This window comes from Microcaecilia unicolor, chromosome 1 (genome assembly GCF_901765095.1).
Source record: "Microcaecilia unicolor chromosome 1, aMicUni1.1, whole genome shotgun sequence".
In the NCBI taxonomy this organism is placed as follows: Eukaryota; Metazoa; Chordata; class Amphibia; order Gymnophiona; family Siphonopidae; genus Microcaecilia; species Microcaecilia unicolor.
Genome location: NC_044031.1, coordinates 588,701,387 through 588,721,871, shown reverse-complemented (window position 1 = coordinate 588,721,871; position 20,485 = coordinate 588,701,387). Strand labels below are relative to the sequence as shown.

The window sequence follows — 20,485 nt, the reverse complement described above, 5'->3', positions numbered from 1 at the left end:
CATCTAAGTGTTTTGTACCTGGGCAATGGAGAGTTAACTGACTTGCCCAAGGTCACAGGAGCTGCAGTGGGAATGGTTGCCAGAATCAAATTCTGCTTGCCACTAACTTTAGTCTACTCCCCCACTGCTTCTGACTTGGCATATCTACTTTGAACTGTGTGTTTCAAATTAGATACACCAACCCGGAGACAGGGATGAACATGATTTGAAGCGCAGCACCCCTGCTATGCTCAGAAGCAGCTGGGGTTACTCTGAACAGGGTGCAAAGCCAATACTAACGCTGTGCTTCAGCCCTTGGTATTCTGTGATGATTAAATGAGGAACAGGGAATTTGTGGAAAGAGCTATATTTTGCATCCATTTCCACAGCCATGGAATCATAGGAGTTCCTGCTCAGAAATACACTGTTGCAGGAAGTCTGCAGGACCTGTGAAACCTTCTGGTGCCATATTGCCTTCTGGATGTTCTCACAGAAGTTTATGTTGCAGAAAGGATCAGATTCAGATGAAACACAATTATTCAAGTTGCCAAATGTTAGTAGATCTTCTGTCTGCTATTGATAATTGGTGGGTAGAGTGGGAGTTGGTTTGAGGGGAGGGTGTTGATACTGCAGAGTAGGGGTAGTACTGTCACTGTCTGGGGTGGTGAAATATACAATGCTTTAAATGTTGTAAAACTTCCAGGGGTCTATGCAGGAAAGCCACGTGGTAGTGCCACATGTTGATGACTGAGTTCTCCGCTTCTACTGCAAGATTAAAAACGCGCATGCAGAAAGCTAATTTTCTGCATTCAGAACTCATACACTAATCAGAGATTGCTTGCTGGACATGTACACAAGGTTCAGCAGTAAGAGCAACTTCTTGTGTGCATATTTAAAGAAAATGAAAATATCTGCAGCAGCTGTTCTGCACTTAAATATTAGCCTCATAAACATTTCTTGCACATGAAATTTTTGCAAGGCATTTTTGTTTTTGTTTAGACACGCACACATTATTGTTGTTACCTCCTTTCTTTGATTAAAGTTGTGGATACTTTTCTGGCTGGGTAAAAAAATACAAAACAAAAAACCCGAAGCATTTTAAATTGCAAAAAGGGCATGAATCCTCTCAACCAACCCTTCTCTGCTGTTCTGGATCTGGTGAAAACTTTCTCGTGTTGTGTGTACATCAGAAGCCACTGTATTCTTCTGTGCATTGCACTGGAATATTTTAATGACCTCATTACCATTCAGTTTAATGTTGTGTGCTTCCATGCACACAGTTAGACTTGTGGTAGTTTTCTGCATCAGCTTCCCAATCAGTGATCACATAACAAAGGACTTGTGACATTTTCTTTGACAAAAATTATTTCCTGGCTGAAGCAGCTGCCTAAATATGTGAAGTTATTGGAGTACCAAACTTATCGTAAAGCAAAGCATGAACAAAAAGTAAGGCTCAGTGTACAAACTGAGTCACGCCCATTTTTTTCAGTAATCTGTGGGAAATGTGAATATACTTTGGGCTAATAGGTTAATGATTTTGTCCCCTGAAATAGTACAATTCCATAAGTGGGTGCTTGTTTTTAGGTACCTAATGCAGCTCAATGAAGGATTATTCTATAATAACATCTGCTATAAATACTAGCATAACCTGGCATCAGCAGGCCTAAAAGTTAGGTGCTCACAGTTACGTAAACTTGGACATGGCATGACAGTAGGTACACATAACTTAACAGTTTATAAGCTATGTGCTGAAGTGGCAGCATCGCCAATGCTCCTTCAATGTTCACCCATGTGAACTTCTCTTTTGCATTTACACTCTATGCCATTTAAGCGCTTCCTTACAGAATAGCACTTATGGGCCAATGCACAAAGGTAGCAGTTAAAATCGGCTGCCACAGCAAAATTTATCAAGTCGCAAATAGTGACTGATGCACGGATCCCCCTTTGCACAGTTGGTCGCTGTTTGTGACTCGAGCTGTCAGATGCTTTTGACATTAGACCACCAGGGAATTTTTTTGAGCTGTGCAAAGGGTCTCAAGAGGGGTCCACCAGAGTCCAGCTGAAACCCTCTTGAGCCCCTCCCCCGCACAACTCAAAACAAAAACCTCCCTGGTGGTCTAGTGACTCCCCCTCCCTTCCCCTACATGTGCAGAAGATCCCTGCTGGTCCAGTTGGACTGCCTCCCAACAGCGCCCCCTCCCCCCAAACCAAACATCCCTGGTAGTCCAGTGCACCGCCTCCCACTCCCCCTTTCACCCCCCCACAAACCAACTACAATCCTTGGTGGTCCAGTTGACCACCTCCCTTCCAACCACCCCTCAGTCTAAACACTTAAATACAAAACCACCTACGCGTCTAATTTCTTCTCCTTAGGAACGCAGTTGTGGAATGCATTACCGAACTGTGTGAAAATGGTGCATGATCATTAAGACTTTAGGCGCTCTTTAAAGACCAACATTGCCTCCAAGGACCATTTTATTCCTTATTATTTTGTACCTTATTTTACACATGTACCCTTCCCTTACCTGACCCTATTTCTTATTGACTTGTAGCCACATTGAGCCTGCTTGTGTGTGGGAAAATGTGGGATACAAATGCTGCAAATAAATAAATAAACAACTTTCTGGTTGTCTAGTGACACCCCCCCCCCCAACATACTTTCAAGACACTGGAGGCAGGAGGGCCTACAATGCAAGCAGGCTGCTCCCCATAATGACAAGTCCAGACTTGCCGCAAAATTTTGCACAGTAAAGTTAGTTGTTCAGGTCTGTGCGTTTTCAGAATGCTCATTTTAATACTAATGAGCGCTTTGCAATGCATTTGCATAGGATTCTCGGTAGCTGCTAATGGCATACAATAGAGCCATGGAAACCCCTTTGTGCATTATTTGCCAAATAATATTTGTTTTAGACTGGCTACAATTAGTCTAAAGCAAACTTTTAAAGCTCGGCAAGCTTTGTGCATCGGGTTCTTAGTTGCTTTACACCTGCAAAGTGCTGACAATCAGTATATTTATGTGCGCAGGTGGCATGTAATGTGGGTGTCCATTGATAGAAATGCCCTTCACATAAAATGTAAAGAAAAATATTTGATTTTTTTGGCCTGCACACACATAGTCACTATTGCCATTACAGGGATGAATGTACTCTTATCGTTGGGTAAAAGATTACCAACAGCAAGGTAATTTGCTGAAAAGAGCTACTGAGTTTTCTTTTTCTCTGGAATAAGAAAACATATGATAAAAATTTATGTAATCTGTTGTGCAGTGTATTTTCACTTGAATTCAGGGGTCCTTTACTAAGGTACACTAACAGATTTAGCATGCGCTACATAATAAGGTGCCCATTATATTCCTTACCATTTAGCTTGCGCTAATCATTAACACGCCTTAGTAAAAAAAAAAACCCCTCAGTATTGTAAATGTTACTTGAAATGTGATGTTGCTTCATGATCTCTAAAAGAGAGGTAACAGCAATTACATCACATTAAATCAGAGTTCATTCCATTAAATGATTATTTTCTCATTTCAGTTTAATGTGTGATACTCAAGTAAAACTACAAGATCTTTGAGCTGTAAATCCTTCTTGATTGTACCCCTGCAGAACAAAAATTGAAAAGGAAAAAAGAGAACACGCAAAGCAACATGGAATGATACGAACGGAGATAACAGGAGCTGAGATAGCTGAAGAGATGGAGAAGGAAAGAAGGTTGTTTCAGCTTCAGATGTGTGAAGTAAGGATTTGTTTAGAAGATTTTAATTTTAAAAATCTTTCTTTTGACTGAGAGCCTCCCTTAAACAGTTACAATTATCGAAGAGAGATGGGGGGGTTGGGCCTTCCCGATTTAAGAGCCTATGCAATAGCTAGTCATTTGCATTGTGCTTCAGATTGGGTATACCATACTTCTGAATTTTGTGGTATGGATTTGGAGTCAGGGGTAGTGGCCCCATATCATTTGGCTTATGTTTTACATGCTAAATTGGCCACCCCCCCAAATTTGAGGTGAGATGGGCTTGGACCATGTTTTGGAAAACATTTGGATTGCATACGTATTGCTCCCGATTTTTGCCCATTTGTAGTAATGCAGATTTTCAACCAGGGTTGCAGTTGGAAGCTTTCCTTTGACGGCAGACTTGGGGAATATACTTGCTACAAACATGTCTTAGATGCATATGAACCGCAGATGGTGTCCTATGATCAATTGCAAAAGGAGTATCAATTGAAGGAGACTGATTGTTATCCCTATTTACAATTGCAGCATTACATACAAGGCTTATTATGCATCAAACCAGTAGATTTTAGAGAATCAGACTGTGATGATAGTTGGCCATTACCTGCAGTTCACAAGGGTCTCACCAACCTTTATTATGCCATAGTAAAGAAAGTCACGGTGGACACACTGTTGACTAGAGTGGTAACTTTTGGCACGAGATTTTGGGAACTACACAATGGAGCGTTTGCTTTTGAGTTTGAAAGAGGGACCAAGATTGGCGGGAAGTATACAGTTACAAGAATTTGCATTATAAGTTTCTGTTACGTATATATATATATATAAGGGGCATTAAGTAGTGATTTCCTTTGAAGAGACTGTTTGTGAAAGGGTTGAATTATTGGGATGTATAGAACAGCAGGCTGAACTTTGACTGAGCCCTTCTGAGGGAGAGGGGAGGTAGTGCAAAGGAAGTGGGCCTGAACTGTTAAGGAACTGAATGTTGGCTGGAGTTTTGAACCCGGCCTGAACCTTGTTTGTGAACTGCATTTCAATTTTGAGAGTGGAACTGAATTGAGAATAAAGCACTTTAGTCCTAAGTCCGTATGGCAGTCTGGTTCTTTGCTGGAAACGTGTGAGCCTAACAGGGCTGCCGGCCCCGACCCAGAGTGGAGGAGGTGGACCTCTTTACAGCATTTTTCCATTGCATATTGAGGCAGTTCAGTTCAAGTGGTCACCCCCAGCTAAAGACAAGATGCGTCAGTAGAAAAGAAAGCAATGAAAACAACAATCTTAGCAAATCACTTCTTACCAACACAGCAGGAAGTGAGACTAAACAAGAAACTAAACAGAAGAAAAAAATTCCACGGAAACGTAGATGGAAAGCGGTGACCACAAATGCTCGCAGTCTAAGCAATAAAGTTCATGACCTTCAAGCCCTGATGTTGGAGGCAGACTTAGACGTTGTTGCAATCACGGAGACATGGCTCATGGTTCCCATGAATGGGATGCAAACATACCAGGCTATAATCTATTTAGGAAGGATATGGTCGTAAAGGTGGAGGAGTAGCTCTGTATGTGAGAAATGATATCGCAGCGACTGAAATGACAGGGACCTAGGGAAAGGAAGAAGCGATATGGATCACCTTCAGAAGAGATGGTAGAACCTCTGTCCACGTGGGTGTTGTCTACAGACCTCCGACACAATTGGAGGAACTAGATAAAGATCTGATCACAGATATTCAAAAGTTGGGAAAGAAGAGAGAAGTGCTGTTGCTGGGAGATTTCAATCTGCCGGATGTAGATTGGAAGGTTCCACCTGCGGAATCGGAAAGAAGTAGAGAGATCGTGGATGCTTTCCAAAGTGCTCTGCTCAGACAAATGGTGACGGAACCCATGAAGGAGGGAGCAACGCTGGATCTGGTGCTCACAAATGGGGGATAGTGTGTCAAATGTCCGAGTGGGTGCCCAGCTGGGCAGCACTGACCATCAAACAGTTTGGTTTGATATGACAGCTGAAGTGGAGGGCGGCCACTCAAAGTCCTGGATTTCAAGCATGCTGACTTTAGTAAAATGGGGAAATACCTGAGGAAGGAGCTGATGGGCTGGGAGGACGTACAAGAAGTGGAAGGACAGTGGTCCAGGCTGACAGAAGCTATAAATATGGCCACACACCTTTATGTAAGGAGAGTAAATAAAAGCAAGAGAAAAGGAAGGTAAAATTATGTATCATACCTGATAATTTTCTTTCCATTAATCATAGCTGATCAATCCATAGACTGGTGGGTTGTGTCCATCTACCAGCAGGTGGAGATAGAGAGCCTCCCTATATGTGGTCATGTGCTGCCGGAAACTCCTCAGTATGTCGATATCAAAGCTCCATCCGCAGGACTCAGCACTTAGAGAATTACACCCACAAAGGGACACTCTGCCCAGCTCACCACCGCCGAAACGGGGGAGGGGAATTAACCCAGCTCATCCCCACACGTGGGGAGGGGAATCCGTCCAGCTCATCCCCGCGGAGCGGGGGAGGGACACGACCCCGCCGATGCGGGGGGATCTGGCTTATCCTGCAACCGCGGAAGGAGCTGACTGACCCTAACACCGCCGAAGCGGGAGGGGTACATAGCTGCCCTACAGCCGCACGAAGCGGGAGGGAGCACCGGCAGAATTTAGGTCTCAATCCAGCCCCGAAAAATGGAGGGGAGAGGAATGCAGCAGCTCACTGTAACACAAAATCGTCTCAACTCCTGAAGAATCCAATTGAAAAAACTTGAACACGAAGTCCTCCTGAACAGGAACTGAAGACTAAACTTGAACCTGAAATGCAACCAGAATAAAAACAGTACAGATATCTGGGAGGGGCTATGGATTGATCAGCTATGATTAATGGAAAGAAAATTATCAGGTATGATACATAATTTTACCTTCCATATCATCATGCTGATCAATCCATAGACTGGTGGGATGTACCGAAGCAGTACTCACCCAGGGCGGGACATAGAAATCCCTGACCGCAACACTGAAGCTCCAAACCGGGCCTCCGCTCGAGCAGCCACAGTCAAGCGGTAATGCCTAGAGAAGGTATGAGCCGATGCCCAAGTTTGCCGCCTTACAAATCTCTTCCAAGGAGACGGACCCGGCCTCTGCCATCGAGGCCGCCTGAGCTCTAGTGGAGTGAGCCTTCAGCCGGATAGGCGGCACCCTCCCCACGGCCACATAAGCCGCTGCAATGGCTTCCTTGACCCATCTTGCCACTGTAGGCTTAGCAGCCTGCAGACCCTTACGAGGACCTGCAAACAGGACAAACAGATGATCCGACTTCCGGAAATCATTGGTCACTTCCAAGTATCTGATGATGACTCGTCTCACATTTAGATATTTGAGAGCAGAGTACTCCTCTGGGTAGTCCTCCCTACGAAAGGATGGGAGACAGAGCTGCTGATTCACATGGAAGCGAGAAACAATCTTGGGCAGGAAGGAAGGCACTGTGCGAATAGACACTCCTGCCTCAGTGAACTGCAGAAAGGGCTCTCGACAAGATAGCGCCTGGAGCTCGGAAACTCTTCTGGCTGAAGTGATAGCCACCAAAAAGACTGCTTTCAACGTCAGGTCTTTCAGAGATGCCCTCGACAAGGGTTCAAAAGGCGGCTTCTGCAAGGCTCTTAGCACCAGATTGAGATTCCACGCAGGTACCACTGAGTGCAGAGGAGGGCGCAGGTGATTAACTCCCTTGAGAAAGCGCACCACATCTGGCTGCGAAGCCAGGGAAGCACCCTTCAGGCGGCCCCTGAAGCAAGCCAGAGCCGCTACCTGGACTTTAAGGGAACTGAGCGACAGGCCTTTCTCCAGACCTTCTTGCAGGAACGCCAACACTGAAGAAATTGGAGCAGTTAAGGGAGAAAGTGAGCCTGCTTCACACCACGCTGCAAAGGTACGCCAAACCCTGGCGTAAGCAGTAGAAGTAGAGCGCTTCCTCGCTCTCAGCATAGTGGCGATGACCTTGTCTGAGAAGCCCTTCTTCCTCAGACGCTGCCGCTCAATAGCCAGGCCGTAAGACCAAAGGGGGAGGGATCCTCCATCACCACGGGACCCTGATGCAACAGGCCCTGCTCCGCTGTCAGCCGCAGAGGGCCGTCCACTGAGAGCCTGATCAAGTCCGCATACCAGGGACGTCTGGGCCAGTCCGGACCCACCAGGATTATCCGGCCCGGATGCTTTGCCACCCGGTCTAGCACCCTGCCCAACATGGGCCAGGGCGGGAACACATAGAGAAGCTCCTGTGTCGGCCACTGTTGGAGAAGAGCATCTACTCCCAGAGATCGAGGGTCCCGTCCTCTGCTGAAAAAGCGCGGCACTTGGCAATTGGCCGATGACGCCATCAGATCTAGGCTCGGCTGGCCCCAGTGCTTCGTGATGTCCAAGAACGCCTGAGCCGATAACTGCCACTCTCCGGGATCCAAGGTATGGCGACTGAGAAAGTCCGCCTTGACATTCATGACTCCGGCAATGTGGGCCGCCGACAGCTGCTCCAGGTTCGCTTCCGCCCACTGGCATAGATTCATGGCCTCCTTGGCTAGAGGGGCGCTCTTGGTACCTCCCTGGCGTTTGACATAGGCCACAGCCGTGGCATTGTCCGACAGGACCCGTACTGGCTTCAACGCCAGTACCGGGAGACACTCCAAAAGCGCCAACCGAATGGCTCTGAGTTCCAGGAGGTTGATAGACCACTTTGCCTCTGCAGGAGACCAGAGCCCCTGCGCTGTCCTTCCCAAGCAGTGGGCTCCCCAGCCCGACAAAGAGGCGTCCGTCGTGACGACAACCCACTCCGGGGTCAAAAGAGGCATCCCTGCGGACAACTTGTCTGTCCTCAGCCACCAGCTCAGCGCCTTGCGCACCGCTAGGTCCAAGGGAAAGCGCACAGCGTAATCCTCCGACACTGGAGTCCAGCGCTGCAGCAGAGAGAATTGCAGTGGTCTCATATGAGCCCTGGCCCAGGGCACTACTTCCATCGTGGCCGTCATAGAGCCCAACAGCTGCACATAGTCCCAAGCCCGAAGAGGAGAGGCTGCTAGGAACTGGTCCACCTGAGCCTGAAGCTTGACAAACCGATTGTCCGGCAGGAACACTCTACCCCCACTTGAGTGTCGAAACGAACTCCCAGATATTCCAGGGACTGAGTCGGGCGCAGCTGGCTTTTCTCCCCGTTGATGATCCACCCCAGGGAGCTCAAAAGAGCAATCACCCGGTCTACAGCTCTTCCGCACTCTGCATAAGAGGGGGCTCGGATCAACCAGTCGTCCAGATAAGGATGGACTTGTACTCCTTCCTTTCGTAGGAAGGCCGCGATGACCACCATTACTTTGGAGAAGGTCCGCGGAGCAGTAGCCAACCCGAACGGAAGGGCTCTGAACTGGAAGTATCGGCCCAGGACTGCAAAACGCAGAAAGCGTTGATGAGGAGGCCAGATGGGAATATGCAAGTAAGCTTTCTTGATGTCCAAGGATGCCAGGAACGCCCCTGCCTTCACTGCCGCTATAACAGAGCGGAGAGTCTCCATTCGGAAGTGCCGAACTTTCAAGGCCCGATTGACCCCTTTGAGGTCGAGGATAGGCCGTACAGAACCTCCTTTCTTTGGTACCACAAAGTAAATGGAGTAACGTCCCTTGCCAAGCTAATCTTCTGGCATCGGAACGACCGCACCCAGGCATATCAGATTGTCCAAAGTCTGCTGCACTGCCACAGCTTTGACCGGAGACTTGCAGGGAGAGTGCACAAACCCGTCTCTTAAGGGTCGGCAGAACTCTAGCTTGTAGCCGTCTCTGATGACTTCCAGCACCCAAGCGTCTGAAGTTACCCTGGTCCACTCTCCCAGAAATTAGGACAGGCGTCCTCCAATCTGCACTGGGCCATGGACCAGGGCCCCGTCATTGGGTATGAGACCCTGGGGGAGGACCGGAGGACGCACCTCCGGGACGGCGGTTTTCTGTGAAAGGAATGCTGCTTGGGGGAGAAGTTTCTCTTGAAAGAAGAGGGGGCAGAAGAGCCCGACTTGCCTGGGCGATACCGATGGGCTTCCTGAAACCGTCCTTTGGAGGAACCGGGGCGAGCACCACTGGCCCGAGCCCTGACCTCTGGTAACCTCTTGCCCTTAGACGTGCCGAGATCGGTCACAATCTTGTCCAGCTCGACCCCAAAGAGCAGCTTGCCTTTAAAAGGCAACTTAGCCAGGCGAGACTTAGAGGCGTGGTCCGCAAACCAATGCTTCAGCCAAAGCCAACGCCGCGCAGAGACTGTCTGAGCCATACCTTTATCTAAGGCTCTCAAGACATCATACAGCAAGTCTGCCAAATAAGCCAAGCCCGATTCCAGGGCCGGCCAATCAGCCCTCAAGGAAGGATCCGAGGGGGAAGCCTGCTGCACAATCGTCAGGCACGCCCTGGCCACATAGGAGCCGCAAACTGAGGCCTGCAAACTTAAAGCAGCCGCCTCGAAGGACGACCTTAAAGCCGCCTCCAATCTTCTGTCTTGGGCGTCCTTTAGGGCCGTGCCACCTTCCACTGGCAACGCCGTTTTCTTAGTCACCGCAGTGATTAAAGAATCCACAGTAGGCCAAAGAAAGGCCTCCCGTTCACCTTCAGGCAGAGGATAGAGGCGGGACATAGCCCTAGCCACTTTGAGGCTCGCTTCTGGGACATCCCATTGAGCCGAAATCAAGGTGCGCATGGCCTCATGCACGTGGAAGGTTCTAGGCGGGCGCTTCTTCCCCAGCATAATGGCGGAGCCAACAGAGGCTGAGGGAGAGACGTCCTCCGGAGAGGAAATCTTCAAAATGCTCATGGCCTGCACTAACAGGTTGGGCAAATCCTCTGAGCGAAAGATCCGTGCTGCAGAGGGGTCATCCGCTCCATCCGAGCTGGAATCCGTCTTCTCCAAGGAATCCCCAAAGGACCGTTGGGAGAACTCAGATACGCTGCCCTCATCTACATCAGAGGAGACAGAGTCCTCTAGGGCCTGGAAATCCACCCAAGGGCGTTTGCTTCTGGAGGCCTCAACCCCTTTAACAGACAGGGGGGCAGGGGCAGCGTTTTGCATAAGAAAAGCCTGATGCAGCAGCAAAATGAACTCAGGGGAGAATCCCCCCGAACTGTGCACTTCTGCAGCTTGGGCCAGGGCCCTAGCCGCACCCTCAACCGGCGCTCGCAAGAGTGGGGGAGAAACGTGCTGCGCATCCAAAATGGCGTCCGGCGCGAAACTCCGAGAAGAAGCCGCACGGGAAGAACGGCGCTTAACTTTGGCCGCTTTCTTACCGTCGCCCGAATCAAGGGCGACCATAGTATTAACGTCTCCCAGCTCGAGGGCAGCCCAAGAAGAAGCCGTCCGAGCAGAGTGGCCGGCCAACGTGGAATGGGCGCTTATGGCGGGAAAAACCGCCGCACCGGAGGAAGAACCGGGACAGTGACCGGACTCCATACTGATGCTCAACAAAGGCGATTCAGGCTTTGAAACCCCCGCTAGACGCACACACGCGGTCTGGGGAGCTAATCTTTGCGCCCTCGCCCTCCAACGCCATAAGCCATGTAGAGACCGAACGGGGAACCCCCTGCCCGCTATAAAAAGGTAAAATTACCTGCTTCTCGCTCCGAGCTGTAACGAACTGGTGTCCCAGTGAGCAGCTGCAATAAACGTTGATATAAACGTTGAAATAAACGCCCTTAAAGGACATCCAAATTTTTTTTTTTTTTAAACGGAGCCAACGGGAGGGGGGAGAAAAGGAGGGACCTGGCACCACCAGGTTTGCACTTGCTCAAGAAGAGCCCTCAACCCCAGGTACTCAACAAAACCTAAAGATTAGGCTTGGAGACCTAGCCAGAGCTGCTGCTGTGTGTGACCACCACCTGCTGAGATAGAGAACATACTGAGGAGTTTCCGGCAGCACATGACCACATATAGGGAGGCAAAAGGATTGCTCTCTATCTCCACCTGCTGGTAGATGGACACAACCCACCAGTCTATGGATTGATCAGCATGATGATATGGAAACCGATATGGTTCTCCAAGCAAGTGGCTGAGAAAATAAAGGCTAAAGAGTTGGCATTCCTGAAATACAGAAGAATACTCAAGAAGAGGAACACGGAGAGGAATACCGGATGAAACTGAAAGAAGCCAAGACAGAGATACGTTTGGCGAAAGCGCAAGCGGAAGAACAAATGGCTAGAAATGTAAGGAGGGGGTGACACAAATTTCTTCATGTATAATAGTGAAAGGAGGAAGTCTAAAAATGGAATTGTGAGAATGAAAGATGCTGCAAACCGCTATGTAGATAATGATGAAGAAAAAGCAAATTTGCTAAATAGATACTTCTGTTTAGCAGATTTTCACAGAACAAAATCCTGGAGAAGGACCACGATTGACTGGCAAAAGTACATATGAGAATGGAGTGGATATAGCACCGTTCACGGAACAGAGTTTGTATGAATAACTTGAAATTCTAAAGGTGGACAAAGCCGTGGGACCGGACGGGATCCACCCCAGGATATTGAGGGAGCTCGGAGAGGTTCTGGCGGGTCCTCTTAAAGATTTGTTTAATAAATCCTTGGAGACGGGAGAGGTTCCGTGGGATTGGAGAACAGCGGACGTGGTCCCTCTTCACAAAAGTGGTGATAGGGAAGAAGCTGGAAACTACAGGCCGGTAAGCGTCATTTCAGTTATTGGAAAAGTAATGGAAGCGATGCTGAAGGAAAGGATAGTGAATTTCCTGTAATCCAATAAGTTGTAAGATCCGAGACAACATGGTTTTTTACCAAAGGTAAATTGTGCCAAACGAATCTCATTGAATCTTTTGACTGAGTGACCAGAGAATTGAATCAGGGACGTGCTATAGACGTAATCTACTTAGATTTCAGCAAAGCTTTTGACACGGTTCCCCACAGGAGGCTCTTGAATAAACTTGACAGACTGAAGATAGGACCCGATGTGGTGAACTGGATTAGGAACTGGTTGACTGACAGATGCCAGAGGGTGGTGGTTAATGTAATTCGCTCGGATGATGGAAAGATGAGTAGTGGAGTGCCTCAGGAATTGGTGCTGGGGCCGATTCTGTTCAATATATTTGTGAGTGACATTGCCGAAGGGTTAGAAGGTAAAGTTTGCCTTTTTGCGGATGATACTTTGTAACAGAGTGGACACCCAGGAGGGAGTGGAAAACATGAAAAAGGATCTGCAGAAGCTAGAAGAATGGTCTAAGGCAGTGATGGCGAACCTATGGCACGCGTGCCAGAGAGGGCACTCAGAGCCCTCTCCTTTGGCACGCGCGCCGTCGGTGGTCCGCTCCGCCCACTCTCCCTCCCTCCCTCTTCCAACCAACGAAGCACCAGGCCGCCCGCCCTCCCTCCTTCTTCCAACTAACGAAAAGCCACCAGGCCGCCTGCCCTCCCTCCCAGCACCTCTCAGCACCAGCGCTCGCCCTCCTCCTCTGAAATAGAAAAGGCGTCGGCAGCTGCAGCGAAACGCGTAGTCTTCGCTTGGCGCGCCTTCGGTCTTCGCTTGTGTCTCTCAAGCTCAGAGCTTGACAGACACAAGCGAAGACCGAAGGCGCACCGAGCGAAGACCACGCGTTTCACTGCAGCTGCCGAAGCCTTTTCAATTTCAGAGGAGGAGGGCGAGCGCTGGTGCTGGGAGGGAGGGCAGGCGGACGGCCTGGTGGCTTTTCGTTAGTTGGAAGAGGGAGGGAGGGAGGGTGGGCGGCCTGGTGCCTCGTTGGTTGGAAGAGGGAGGGAGGCAGGCAGGCCTGGTGCTGGGAGGGAGGGAGGCTTGGTGCCACTGGGTGCTGGGTGGGAGGGAGGCCTGATGCTGGGTGCTACTGGGTGGTGTTGGGAGGGAGGCAGGCAGGCCTGGTGCTGGGAGGGAGGCAGGCCTGGTGCTGGGTGGGTGGGAGGGAGGCAGGCTTGGTGCTACTGGGTGGTGGGAGGGAGGCCTGGTGCTGGGAGGGAGGGAGGCCTGGTGCTGGGTGCTACTGGGTGCTGGATGGGAGGGAGGCCTGATGCTGGGTGCTACTGGGTGGTGTTGGGAGGGAGGCAGGCAGGCCTGGTGCTGGGAGGGAGGCAGGCCTGGTGCTGGGTGGGAGGGAGGGAGGCTTGGTGCTACTGGGTGGTGGGAGGGAGGCCTGGTGCTGGGAGGGAGGGAGGCCTGATGCTGGGTGCTACTGTGTGCTGGGTGGGAGGAAGGCCTGGTGCTGGGTGCTGAGTGGGAGGGTGGCCTGGTGCTGGTAGGGCGGGCGGGAGGGCAGGGGGGAGAGGAGGGTGGCTGGCCATTTGTGGCTGGAGGGGAGAGAAGGGTTGCTGGACATGGATGGAGGACAAAAAATGAAGAAGAAATGAGGAAAGTAAAGAAATGGAAAGGAAGCCCTGGAAATGGAGTTAAGAGAGCAGCAGAATCAGAGACAACAAAGGTAGAAAAAATTATTTTATTTTCATTTTAGTGTTTGGAATATGTCCAATCTGAGAATTTACATCTGCTGTCTTATTTTGCACTGGGTATACTGGAGCTGTAACAGCTTACAGAAATGATTTATAATGAAAAAAAATCATGTTATTTTTTTCTCCTATACTAGTATAATATTTTCAATGATGTCTGTTTATATGCGCTATGGCTGGTGTAAGGGGTGTGGCTATCATAGGGGTGGAATCATATGTGGTGACCCCGCCCATAATGAGTACCGGCACTTTGAGATAAATAATTCGATTTTGGGTTGCTGTTTGGGCACTCGGTCTCTGAAAGGTTCGCCATCACTGGTCTAAGGTTTGGCAATTAATGCGAAGAAATGCAAAATGATGCACTGAGGGAGTAGAAATCCACAGGAGACGTATGTGTTAGGCGGTGAGTGTCTGATATGTACAGAAGGGGAGAGGGATCTTGGGGTGATAGTATCTGAGGATCTGAAGGCGACGAAACAGTGTGACAAGGCAGTGGCCATAGCCAGAAGGTTGCTAGGCTGTATAGAGAGAGGTGTGACCAGCAGACGAAAAGAGGTTTTAATGCCCCTGTATAAGTCGTTGGTGAGGCCCCACCTGGAGTATTGTGTTTAGTTTTGGAGGCCCTGTCTTGAAAAGGATGTAAAAAGAATTGAAGCGGTGCAAAGAAAAGCTATAAGAATGGTATGGGATTTGCGTTACAAGACGTATGAGGAGAGACTTGCTGACCTGAACATGTATACCCTGGAAGAATGGAGAAACAGGGGTGATATGATACAGACGTTCAAATATTTGAAAGGTATTAATCCGCAAACGAACCTTTTCCGGAGAGGGGAAGGTGGTAGAACGAGAGGACATGAAATGAGATTGAAGGTGGGCAGACTCAAGAAAAATGTCAGGAAGTATTTTTTCATGGAGAGAGTGGTGGATACTTGGAATGCCCTCCCGCGGGAGGTGGTAGAGATGAAAACGGCCTCCAAAACTGAACACAATACTCCAGGTGGGGCCTCACCAACGACTTATACAGGGGCATCAACACCCCCTTTCTTCTGCTGGTCACACCTCTCTCTATACAGCCTAACAACCTTCTAGCTACGGCCACTGCCTTGTCACTCTGTTTCGTCGCCTTCAAATACTCAGATACTATCACCCCAAGATCCCTCTCCCCGTCCGTACCTATCAGACTCTCACCGCCTAACACATACATCTCCCGAGGATTTCTATTCCCTAAGTGCATCACTTTGCATTTCTTCGCATTGAATTTTAATTGTCAAACCTTAGACCATTCTTCTAGCTTCCTCAGATCCTTTTTCATGTTTTCCACTCCCTCCCGGGTATCCACTCTGTTACATATGACAGAGAAGAAGCTGGAAACTACAGGTTGGTAAGTCTCACTTGGGTTCTAGGGTGGTTTTTCTTTGTTTTAGTGTTTACTTGTTTCTCCAAGGCCAAGCAGGATATATAATCTCATTTCGTATGTGGGTGATATCATTGGTGGAGCCTGGTGCAGAGAATCTCTACACATGTTCTTTTATTGAAGCCTTTAGCAGCAATCGCTGTGCATTTGCATGCCTTCACGCCTACCATTGCCTTGTGGGACCAGGACTGTCTTTGATTTTTTTCTCTCCTTAGTTCACGTCGTCCTACCATCTTGGGCAGTTTTGCTGCATTTTTCAAGTTGTTCTTGCGTGTAAGGGTTTTTGCGGAGCCTGGTTCCCCAGAAGGTTGCTAGGCTGTATAGAGAGAGGCGTGACCAGCAGAAGAAAAGAGGTTTTAATGCCCCTGTATAAGTCGTTGGTGAGGCCCCACCTGAAGTATTATGTTCAGTTTTGGAGGCCGTATCTTGCTAAGGATGTAAAAAGAATTGAAGCGGTGCAAAGAAAAGCTACAAGAATGGTATGGGATTTGCGTTACAAGACATATGAGGAGAGACTTGTTGACCTGAACATGTATACCCTGGAGGAAAGGAGAAACAGGGGTGATATGATACAGACGTTCAAATATTTGAAAGGTATTAATCTGCAAACGAACCTTTTCCGTAGATGGGAAGACAGTAGAACTAGAGGACATGAAATGAAAGTGAAGGGGGGCAGACTCAAGAAAAATGTCAGGAAGTATTTTTTTCATGGAGAGAGTGGTGGATACTTGGAATGCCCTCCTGTGGGAGGTGGTTGAGATGAAAACGGTAACGAAGTTCAAACATGCGTGGGATAAATATAAAGGAATCCTGTTTAGAAGGAATGGGTCCTCGAAAGCTTAGCGGAGATTGGGTGGCAGAGCCGGTGGGGGGAAGTGGGGCTGGTGGTTGGGAGGCAGGGCTAGTGCTGGGCAGACTTCTATGGTCTGTGCCCTGAAAGTGGCAGATAGAAATCAAGGTCAGGTATACACAAAAAGTAGCACTTATGAGTTTATCTTGTTGGGCAGACTGGATGGACCTTGCAGGTCTTTTTTCTGCTGTCATCTACTATGTTACTGTGTATTCTGCCTTTTAACCTCACGTTGACTCCCAGAATTTTCATGAAATGCCTAGCAGTAGTTGCAGCACTGCTGTGAAAGCTGGAAATTCACGTACTTCCCTATGGCTGGTACAAAGCACATCAAGGACTACACCTGGACTAACTTACTGCACACCCTGTAACTTAAGCCAGCCCTACATGTCTTATTTAATTGTACTTATAATTTGCCTTCAGTTTAGCCACTCATCTGTTTACCCCAGTTGCTTCTGCCTTCTCTGTCTTGGCCCTATCTATATATCGGCACTTGACCCTTTGGCTACATAGTAAGATGTTTCATTGTGTCTTAGGAACAGCATTAACATCATAACTATGTTTGTACTAATGTATGCGTATTAGGTGTTTCATTGGTGTTGTGCTGTCTTTGTTATATCTATGATATTTGTATGTTCTTTCATGCTGTCTGTTATTGTATAATTAGTATTTTACTGACATTTTCTTTATATATCTGTTATATAATTGTTCTATAGTACTGTTAAATGTGTGTATTTTTGACACAGTTTCATGTTTGTCCTATTACTAGGTTTCAATTTGCCATTTCCAATTTTCCTATATTCTTATATTTAGTCATTTTCCTATTGTTTTGCTATTAGCAAAGTGTAAGTTATACTCTCTCTTGGGTGAATCCCTTCATAAAGTTGGCTAATCCCAATAAATAAAAAAACTGTTATACATTTCTTTATGTACATGTGGTACCTGTTAGGGTTCCAGCTCCAGTGGAGATTTCAGACCTTATGTCACCAATAGTGTTTGAATTCAAAATGAAAGTCTATTTTGTGGCTATCAGGACAGTGGTTACTAGAATTGAGCATATTTTTGAAATCTTCTGTAAGTCAACTTGTAGATTTTTCTAAACAGACTTCTGAAAAAAATGACTGAATTAAGTTCAGAATTTTGTCTATGGAGGGATGAATGACTCATTTGGAAGCTCAAGTGAATACCATACAAGGGATTTGTTGTTCTATCAAGGACAGTTTGATGCTCCATAAGAAGTTACAGCATTTTAAAAATCAGTTTACATCTAGGAATCTCTCCCTCTAGAATTTACTAAAGTGTAGAACTTTGTCAGCAGATGTCATGTTTAGGAAATCATTTAAGGAGATTTTGGTGCTGCCTAATTCAGATTCACTTGTTTAATTCATATTATTTACCAATTTCTAAGATACATCAGACTTAGCAAGCGGGGACTCTGGTTGTCTTAGAAGCATCAGATTCTTTTAATTTGGTGAAATTTCTTGAAACTACTCAAGATTTTGTAAATCTCTGGGCCACCATCTTAGTTTTAGTCTTGTTTGATCAAGATAAATGTCTTTGAGGTGTATTTCAAGAAGTAAGGCTCTTTCTTAATTTGTGGGTATTCTGTTCAAGTTTTTCCTAATGTAGTTAGGGATGCACAAGTACATAGGAAACAGGTTTTGCAATCAGTCTAAAGTTTCGGCAATAGGAGCAACATTCTTTCTTAAATTTCCTTGTAGATGTTTCATTTCTTTGAGTAATTCTGAATGCTTTTCTTGATCCTGTTCATTTGGAGACATTTTTGCAATTTGAAAGTGTTTATGGTTAATATTGATTCTGATTAGAGGTAGTATTTATGAAGGGGGGTATTTGTGAGATGTCTGTAGGTTTAAGATATTTTTATTTAGTAAAAACATACATCTTAGAACATAAGATTAGCCATGCTGGGTCTTTACCAGTGGTCTACCTAGCATGGTTTAGTGAAAGGGGCCCTTACGATTAGCTGGCAGAATTAACGCTTTCTTTAAATCAAGAAAAGACCTTAATTGTTCCAGCACAAAGAATAGCTACTTAACCACAGCAAAATAAATTAAACATTTACATAGATAATGAAGAAAAGTTTTAGCTCCTAATGACAAAGGGGTTCTTTTACTAAGGCACGGTAGGCCTAATGTGGGCTAACCACACATTAAAAGGGTATTACCGAGGATGCACTTAGAATGTAGTTTCCCGCTCACTACATGCTAATCCCGCACTGAAAAAGATTTTTTATTTTCCAGCGTGGGAGGCATGCCCATGGATGGAGAGTAGGTGTGCCTATGCTAATCAGATAGTGCAGGCGCATTACCGCATGCTATCCAATTTGTGCAGGACCCCTTACCTCTTCCTAAATAGGTGGCAGTAAGGGCTCCCATGGTAATGGCCACACGCTAATGGGGAAATTAGCGTGTGGCCAATAAAATAAAATATAGCATGGTGGCCATGCGCTAAAAGTGGCCCCAGTGCATGGAAAACCCATTTGCTGACACCAGCACCAGCCACTTTTTTTTGTGGCTTGGTAAAAGGATCCCAAAGTCTCTTGTCTTGTAGAAAGAAACAATTTATACTGCTCTTGCGTTGAATGAGATACATCTGGGTATTTCCAAATTCTGTGTCCTAGATAGGAGCATGTAGATTTTTTGAAGTAAAGACGCATAATCATGTTATGGTTCTGCTCAAATACACAACCTACTAATAATGTTGTTCTGTCCTGGACTTCTTCACTAAGGGGTCCTTTTACTAAGGTGTTCTAACAGATGTAGCACGCTCTAACAATTAGCGCATGCTAAATGATAAGATGTCCATAGGAATATAATGGGCGCTAAATCCATTAGTGCATCTTAGTAAAAGGACCCTTAGATGACGCTAATATTTTAACTAAATTTAGGTTTATTTTACAGCTATGTAAATGTTTTAGGCATGTATTGAAAATAGGTATTGGTGTTTCTGTATTATAAACAATCCTTCTAGTACCATTCTTCAGTTGATATTTATTTTATTTAAAAAAAAAAATCCAATGTCTTACAGCAAAGTTAAATTAACAAAGCTAAAAATACAGCCAAGGTTTTGCACATAAGGAACTGAAGGGGGATGAGTTATTGGCAGGGTATGAATGTATGTGATTGTGGTGTGGTTCTTTCCCCTTTACAACCTTCCCTTCCCTCTCCTATCCCATGTTCCCTGTCAGGCTGCACACTTCTGCTTTTCAGCTTCTCCAGTTCCTTTCATTGGACTGGCAGAGCTTGTACTTCCTCACTGGTACTGCTTCTGCAGCAGCATTTCTTTTCTTATGTTCCATCACTTCTGCTCTGTTGATGTCATTTGGCTGCTGCCTTAACATCTTTTCTTGACTGTCATACAAGGTGAACTATTAGAGTTCATAGAGGTAGGCCTTTTTTGGGGGATTGTTTGGTTGAAAATCATCTAAACCTTAATGCTAATAAAGCCTCTGCTTTGTTGATGGGCAGACGTTTGAAGGGTAAATTTATAAGCCTTTTTCACACAAAAAATGCCTTTTTACATGCCCAGATTTATTTATTTATTGCAGACTTGCCGTATCACGTTTGGCTGACAAAGCAGTGTACAATCTAAATAAACATATAAAGGAATGAAAAAAAATCAATAGGAAAGAAACCATTCATATCCATATTCCATAAATAAAAAGATTGAAACAACACAACAAAACACACAAACTAACAGAAAGACAACAAAGAGGGTCAGATGGAGAGCACAACCAAGAGAAACCATTTACAACTCATCCAGTATATGCTTCCTGAAATAACAATGACTTAATTGCAACTTTAAAGCGTCAAAGGGAAAGTTATCCACGAAATAAGCAGGTGTAACAAATTCCAGAGTGCAGAGGCCATAAAAGAGAAAGCACTACAATGGGTAGACTCATAATGAGCCACTCATGGGGTGTGCAGAACCATAGGATAATTTTTAGTAGATCTAAGCATTCGGAGTGGGGTGTATGGAATAGTCAGGAATTGTAAGTAAGAAGTGCCCATTCGAAATGCTTTAAAGGCTAAAAGCAGG

General features: G+C 46.6%; 1 protein-coding gene across 2 annotated transcripts in view; it reads left to right on the top strand.

Moving 5' to 3' along the window:
• ASAP1 (ArfGAP with SH3 domain, ankyrin repeat and PH domain 1) overlaps window positions 1–20,485 on the top strand; it is an 803,986-nt gene that overhangs the window by 279,405 nt on the left and 504,096 nt on the right. For both annotated transcript variants that reach the window (XM_030219214.1, XM_030219206.1), the window contains exon 8: window positions 3,582–3,711. In XM_030219214.1, coding sequence (XP_030075074.1) covers window positions 3,582–3,711 — 130 coding nt within the window. The remainder of the gene's footprint in view (window positions 1–3,581; window positions 3,712–20,485) is intronic.